The following is a 7843-nucleotide window of genomic DNA, read 5'->3' as shown; positions in this document are numbered from 1 at the left end:
TAATTACAACTTAACTGGTGCACAGAAGCAAACAACTGTAAGGTGGTATCTCTGCTTAAAAATGTTTTTATGCGAAATTATAAGCATGCATTGGCTTTCAGGTTTTGTGTGTGTGTATGTGTGTGTGTGTGTGTGTGTGTGTGTGTGTGTGTGTGTGTGTGTGTGTGTGTGTGTGTGTGTGTGTGTGAGGAGGGGGTGTGGGGTGTGGGGGGGTTGTTGTTTTTTAAAAGTTTTCGATAAATTAGAGCCAGGCAGCAGTAGGATTCAGCCTTCGGTCAGCCTGTAGCGTATCCCACAGAGCCAGGCAACCACAGGCTATGATAAACAGTGCACTTCCATGTGCCAGTCATACAAAGGGTTTTTGGGGGAGATTTTCTGTAGTTACTGTGAGGGTCCAAGGACAGGAGGATGCTGTATGCTGTAAAGCCCTCTGAGGCAATTGTGATTTTTGATAATGGACTTTATGAATACAATTGAACTGAAAATTGACTACATTTAAATCACTTATATGTGGCTGCAAATAACTGAGCTGCCAGTCAGAATATGGTCTAATAACAATTCTCCAACTCGGAGAGATTAACTATTCTGCACGCAAAGTCCATGCTGACTCAAACTTGACCTAACGTGATATTTGACCGTAGCCTTTGCTCACGTCCACATTGATGAATGGTGAGCTTTTGTGGAAATGATTGTATACCCAGTATTCTGTTGTACATCTGTTTGATAAACAAGGGCCGATGTACTAGTATTCTTTTCTATTTTAGACTGCAGTTGCTGAGGATAAATATTGTTCTATCTTATCTTACCTTACAACTGGTAAGCAGGGACCGGAAACTGGAATTCTTATAGACTGATATGGTTTATTTTCAGTAAATATTCCCTTTGTCTATCCTATCATTAGTAAAATACAACATATTAGGCACAGTATCTTAAAAATAGGCATCACATAAACATGTCAAACATGCCAATCAACCCTGTTCGTAAAAATTAAAAGATTGTGCCAAATGTTTCTTCAAAAAATATGCACATAACACAGCTGTCCTCAAAACATATAAACAGTTTACATAATCACAAAGTTAGTAAAATGATTCCATGGTGTCAGCTCGACACAACTCTACATCATCATAAAAGCCTCACACACAACAAATTTAAACCTGCAATAGCACACTGTGAATACTCCATACTCCAAATGTTCTTGCCAGCCTGCTGATAAAGTTATGAAACAGTTCCAATGATTTGGCTGGACAGCTCTGGGATCACTCTAGGCAGGAGTATTAACAGTATCATGTAGAGAATGATCTATAAGGAGGATTTTATCAGAAAACTACCACAGGCTGGATTGCATGTGGAAATTAAAAAGACTTTGCTGTCAAAGACGTTGGATTCCTGTTATTCCCCTGAAACATAAAACCTTCATATAAATCCCATCAGTAACTCTGACCACAGGAAGTGTGTGACATCTAATCTCGTATACCATAAATACAGTCATTAAATCTGACCGTGTGGGGCGTCTGTGGTTTATCTGGGCATTATTTTGGTGGCCATGATATAAGTGGGGTAATACTTACAGTGTGGTTTTACACTCTTTTATTCTACATCTAATTTCAGAGAATCCCATCTGAAATCACACCTTTTAATCTTGCCTCTGAATGGCAGTGTCTGTATCTGGCTGCTTCTCTACATTAAGAACTGAGCCAGCAGGTTGGCCACGCCGAGCACAATCAAGAAGCTGTGGAAGATGGCTGACGGCCAGCGAAGCAGCCCCTGCCTCTTCAGGGAGATCATGTGGACTAACGCAGGGAAGACAAACACTAAAGCCAAGCCGCATGTCGCCCCAGAAAACCTGCAGTGGAGACAGAGAGTTAACATGCGTACAGTCTCACATCAGGTCAACCAGTGTGTTCAGATAATGACTTAAGATGCATCCTGAGGACAACCCTTAAATATGAAATGCAAAGTCTGTCATGCCGAGTTCACATCAGTTTCAGGTTGGTTAACCATTTTCAGTAATCATAGCATTCTTGATCATATAATACTTTTACAAACAACTTTGAAAATGCAAACAAGACAGTTTTGATCATATTATGTTATGATCAGTGGATGATTTGTCAGTTTTTGACAGGGGGGTTCAAACCCCTCTTACATGTACCTCCCTCGAGTCAGAATGCACAGATTTGATTTGCTGATGAGGTTCATATGAGATGATTTCAGGTATGAAATTGGTCTGTGAGTTTCCTGGTTGCTAAAACAATGCTACAAATGCTGGAAGAATTAAAATAAAAACACTCCTCATTCAAAATTTAACAAGTCTGATAATTTATCAGTTATAAGTCCAGAGTTCAGATAGGATGGAATCTGGGTTCAGAAACCAAAGGACGAAGAGGGTTGGCAGGTCAACAAGGGATGGTGCCCCCATGCAAAATACCTATTGGCTATGTTCACTAGAGCCACGGGGTTGGCCTCAGCTGTGATTACATGTCAGACACCAGCTTAATCAAGAATTTATTATAAGATATCAGACTGTATCTGTAAACGGGATAACATTTTGAAACGCACCTGATGATGGATCCAATATTGGGATAAAACTTGGCCATCAGGACACCAGCTCCAACTATTATGATGTTCAGTGCCAGAACATGGAAGAAACTAAACAGAGACAACAGAAAACCATGACACACTAAGATCTAAAACAGTGAACAAATGAAATCCTTATTCTAAAGTATAACAAACTGCGGGTTTATGGAAGCCAAAATTTGCATTCTAGAATTATTTTTTTGTTTCTTTTGTTTTGTAAATTCTATTTTGTTATGTCCATCCTGCTTGTTTGATATTTAATGCTTTAAATGTGAAGCACTTTAAAGCTTTTGTTTTGACAAGTGCTTTGTAAATCAATACTTACTTGGATAATTACCTGCACTGCTTTTTACCAAGTAAAAACACAATTATTTATTACATTCAGTCCATTTCCAATGAATTACATACATTATAACTGATGTTTGCACAGTGCAACATGACAAAGGTTACCATTATACCAAATGTTCACTACACAATTATCACAGCACATATCACATTAACAGAAGAATGAAAAAAATGTAATAACATTAAACTTACCTGTTGCTAGATTGTAAAATAATTCTAACAATAAAAATCTACATCTCCCAAAACCTGTAATAATGTACTGTACTGATATGCATCTACAATAAAACTGAAAATCTTCAGTGTTTAGAATGTTTAGAATTTTAAATATGACAAACTCCAACATAAAACTTTATCTAAATGCATTTAGCAAATGTTAATCAAAACCGAAACTTTCAACATCATATACAGCAAGTTCCTAGCAACTTTTTTTAGTCAGGAAGTCAAATGAAAATTTGAATAAAAAATGCATAAATAAAAATAGCTTCCTGAGGTTTTACAAAGTAAAAGTTCCTTCCATGCTGACACTTTCTTTGCACTTTTTAATTAATTAAAATAAAATGCTGATACAGATAATCGGCAAAATGCCAGGCCCTGATTATTGGCCAGGCTGATAATCTGTCAACCCCTAATTACCACCATATTAGCAGCTGCCTGCTGCTGCTGGACACCAGATTTAAGATGCTAAAGACCTCCATCGAACTGCAGAATTGACCTAAATGAATTGCAAATGTAAAAAACACATAAATGGTTCTACTGTTAGGTGGTGTAGCCACCTGGTTTAGAGGGTCAAATTTGACTTTAATGGAGATCATCTGAGTGTAATGACCAATAAACTGGTCAGGCCAATATATCAGCTGACATTATCCAGTCACAGATATTTCTATCGGTGTGTATGTCGGCTGATTAGCAACAAGAAATGACACTAGAGAGCTGTGAATATGTAAACTTGTTTTATGTTTTTATATGCTTCAACTGTCTTAAATATTGTTTAATATTTCAGTTATGTTTGTTTTCCATCTCTGGCCTGTCTATATATGTATCATATCATATCATATCATATCATATCATATCATATCATATCATATCTATTTCTAGGGAAGCAAAACACTGTTTATCTGCACACACTGCCCACACAGCAGTGATACAGAGCTGGTTGAAAATTGGCAAAGTTTCCATGTGAGGGCATTTAAAAACAGTGTCTCAATTAAATGGTTTGTCCAACAGAGGCGTTTCTTTATTGGAAAATATCTCGCTCAGTTGGATTCTTAGTCATGACTCTTTAGATTCAGGAATTTATCTAACTCTGCCGCCAGCCTCAAGACATATTACTGGTAAGGCTATATTAGATACACCTGAATCTGGAAGGTCCAGCAGCTGAGTGGTATATGATGAAGACAAAGGAACAGTAACGAAAAAACAAATGCAAAACAAATGCAAATTGCATCCCACAAATGCTTGTGGGATGCATTCTGGCACAGAAATAAACAGTATATATAACAAACAGGTGTAAACTCTACATATGTATTTGAGGGAGGAGACGTGACAAGTCAGAATATCCACTAAGCTTCAAATAAAATCTGAAGATGCAGTTTTGTGTGGAAAATTGCATTCATGTCAAACTGTCAGTAAACATTTGGAGGATCCATTTATGCAATGGGACACAAACGCTAAACGCTGAAGTCAGAATGATTAATGATTCAACTGAGCAGTAAAGAAATTGACACACAGTCTAAAATTCAGGCTAGCAATATTTTGCCATACTTTGTTTGGATTTTTGTTAAACTTTAAAGATATTTTAAGTCTGCCGTACATGTCTGCCTCCACAGAAAAAACAAGACAACAACTTCAGTGATCATATCCGTCTGTACTACCTGGGGTAATGATTGCCAAAGATCTGGCCCATCACCTGGACCCGCACTAGGTATCCCAGCAGGGGGTAGACAGTGATCATCTGGAACAGCAGGAAGGTTCGAGCCACAAACACCATCACGTCACTGCTGGGGAAGTTATCTAAGAAGTTCTGCAGGAGAGAAGAAAGCAGTGCGGAGTTTGTTTAAGAAATCTGAGGGGAAACTACAGTTAATAATAATAATAACAATGGGACTTTATATATCTTACACTGTTTTTGAGCACTTTGTTGTTCTAGAAACCTGGTTTTTGTGAGAAATCCCAAATCTTCCTGCTTTTATGCTTACTCCCAAAATGTCATGGCCAAATGCCATTTGTAAATGTAATATTATGGCAAGTGTTGCTAGTTAACTTAATTACATGTACATTTAACTAGTTAAGAGGTTTTTAGTCAGTATCTGGATCCAGATGTACATCCAAAGACACACAGGGAGAACATTATGCTGATAGATTTATGTAGGTTGTGTTTTTTGTTTGAGAATATCTTAATCCTGAAATACAAGAACAAAAAGAAAGAAATTTGCTTCTCTGCCTCAAACAGAAGTAGAAAGACAAAAAAATGGCACAATTGGATCTTGATCTGCCCAAAAACGAAACATTTGATTTTGGCCAAAGTAAAGTTTAAATTCAGTTTTTTTTTTGAAAAAAACATAAAAACACTAAAGAAAAAAAAAGGTTAGAAAAGTGAAAATGTGTAGAGTGTAAATCTCACTGGTTCAATGCAGTCTTTGGAGAGAGGAGGTGAGGGGAAGGCAGCAAAGATCAACACTCCCACATACAGATAGGTCAGGCCTACTAGAAGATAAGCCACAGACAGGTCCCGAACCTGAAAACACCAAAACACGTCCACATCAGGTGCTGTATCACTTTACTTACTATGTTGTGACTCAGAGTAGATGATGTTTTATTTGAGGACTCTTTTCTATTCTTTCTCTGAACTGGACGTTGAAAGCACTGACTCACACAATTCAATCTGAAAAATAATAAGAAACAGCCACTGGGACTGACCTGCATTATCTGAACTGAGACGGCAGAGAGTACATCAGTTCAGTCTAATAAATACATTTGCAGTGTGTGAAGCTATGAAGGAGCAGGAGTGAATAAGGCTCACATTGTTCTCTTGGTACTTGTTGCTTTTCATCAGCGTGATGATGCAGTTGTGAATGAAGAAGGCCAGAGTGAGGACACCCGTGAACTGAGGGAAGAGCAGTCGGAACTCTGAAAGAAGAAGACAGAAATCATACATTTGCTTCAGAAACCAAGCATCATCTAAATCTGCACTGGTGCTCCCGCTCCAGTGGTGGACCCGGTTATTACTTCCTACAGCCAAAAGCAGCATCTGGTGGATTTCAGCAGGGAGATGAACAGCTATCTGGTTCTGGTAAGATGGAGGGAAAGCAGATGTTTTAATCATGGGGGCCGCCACAAATACATGACTTTGTGGGAAACCCTGCTGCTCATTAATCAGCAACATTGTCTCAATGTCTCAGAAACCCAAAGATATTAAGAGTTATGAATACCACAGTGTCACAGGGATGACTTTTTACAATCTTTACTTCAAGCAGGAATCAGTACCCTCATATCTAACTGGATTACACCGATCTGAAGTACTACTACATGTTCATGTGAGTTTCAGAGAAAAGATTGAAAAGTGCAGAAGGTTTACCTGGAACAAAGAACTGGCTTGTGTCAAACCAGTGAAACTCCAGATGGAAGCCCAGGCGGACAGCTTTAACAGTGACCAACACGATCAGGTAGACCACTGATATGGTGCCTGGACAGGATGGAATGAGACAACAATGAATGCAGGACTGACGCAGATCACAGCACGTTCAGAGGAGAAACCAGGGGCCTGTTCCAAAAAGAAGGTTGAACGAACCCTGACTTAGGACTTACAGGTCACTGAACAGCTGTAGATGTAGATTGACTATGTTCACTATGAGTTAAGCACGTGCGTATTGATTAAAAAAAGGCCATCATGGCGCCTGGTGGCTCCGTGGATAGAGCGGCACCCCATGTGCAGAGGTCGTGTCCTCGCCGCAGCGGCAGAGGGTTCGAGTCCGGCCTCAGTCCTTTGCTGCATGTCTCCCCCTCTATCTTTCTCCCTTTTATGCTCACACTATCCTGTGGTTTAAAGGCAATAAAAGCCCAAAAAAAAAAAATCTAAAAAAAAAAAAAAGGTCATCATTGATGGAGCTTCAATACAAAGATTCACCATGGCAATGGAGAAATGAAAGACAAAGTGTCCATTTCAATCCTCTGGAGGTAGAAATGTGAATAAATGCATACAGGACTGTGGACATTTATCTCTAGAACAGCAGTGAAAGTTGGTGTTGAACTGAAGTCAGTAGGCAGGTTTCCATTAACCCACAAACTGTGCAAATTCAAACTGCGAATATAAAATAAGCTTAATGGCAACATGTCAATTTCAAAAAAACTCCCATGTATCCCAATATAGTATTTAGCTAACATTAGGTGGTATTTCAGGCAATTCGAAAAAGCCACTCATTCATTCATTCATTTTCCATAACCGCTTGTCCTCTCAAGGGTCGCTGGGCGACTGGAGCCGACTGGAGACGTAATCGAACCAAGGACCCTCTTGCTGTGAGGCAACAGTGCAAGCCAGGACACCACGGTGCTGCCCCCGAAAAAGCCGTATTTTGCAAAACTGAAATGGAAACACTTTTTTTGGCTTTTCTAAGTCTCATGATGCTATGGCTTTGTGCTTGTCAGTAGGAACTGGCTCCCTCATGATGCAGCAGGAGCTACAAGAGCTGTTATTGGGGTGTCTGGTGGCTCAGTGGATAGAGTGGCGCCCCATATACAGAGGTTGTATCCTCACTGCAGCAGCTGTGGGTTCGACTCTGGCGTCACCCCCTCTCTCTCCCCCCGTAGCCCGAAAAAAAAACAAGAGGTGTTATTGCATCACATAACTAACACATAACTTCAAAAATTGAGCGGATCATCCAGAAGTTTTGAATCCACAATTCCTCTGTGAAATTGTGGACTATCACCT

The 7843-nt window shown here is 39.4% G+C and overlaps 1 protein-coding gene across 1 annotated transcript in view; it reads right to left on the bottom strand.

Moving 5' to 3' along the window:
• Positions 1-840: 840 nt before the first annotated feature.
• Positions 841-7843, bottom strand: part of slc38a9 (solute carrier family 38 member 9) — a 31892-nt gene continuing 24889 nt past the window's right edge. Inside the window, exons 10-15 of the mRNA XM_088070892.1 lie at positions 6494-6601; positions 5939-6045; positions 5540-5653; positions 4791-4939; positions 2557-2646; positions 841-1843 (exon numbers count right to left, since the gene is read on the bottom strand). Coding sequence (XP_087927018.1) covers positions 1678-1843; positions 2557-2646; positions 4791-4939; positions 5540-5653; positions 5939-6045; positions 6494-6601 — 734 coding nt within the window. The 3' untranslated portion in view covers positions 841-1677. The remainder of the gene's footprint in view (positions 1844-2556; positions 2647-4790; positions 4940-5539; positions 5654-5938; positions 6046-6493; positions 6602-7843) is intronic.

Source organism: Plectropomus leopardus, chromosome 20, assembly GCF_026936395.1.
Source record: "Plectropomus leopardus strain MGB_pleo_1.0 chromosome 20, ASM2693639v1, whole genome shotgun sequence".
Taxonomy (NCBI): Eukaryota; Metazoa; Chordata; class Actinopteri; order Perciformes; family Serranidae; genus Plectropomus; species Plectropomus leopardus.
Note: the sequence above shows the minus strand (reverse complement) of the source record. Positions and strands in the feature narration are given on the sequence as shown.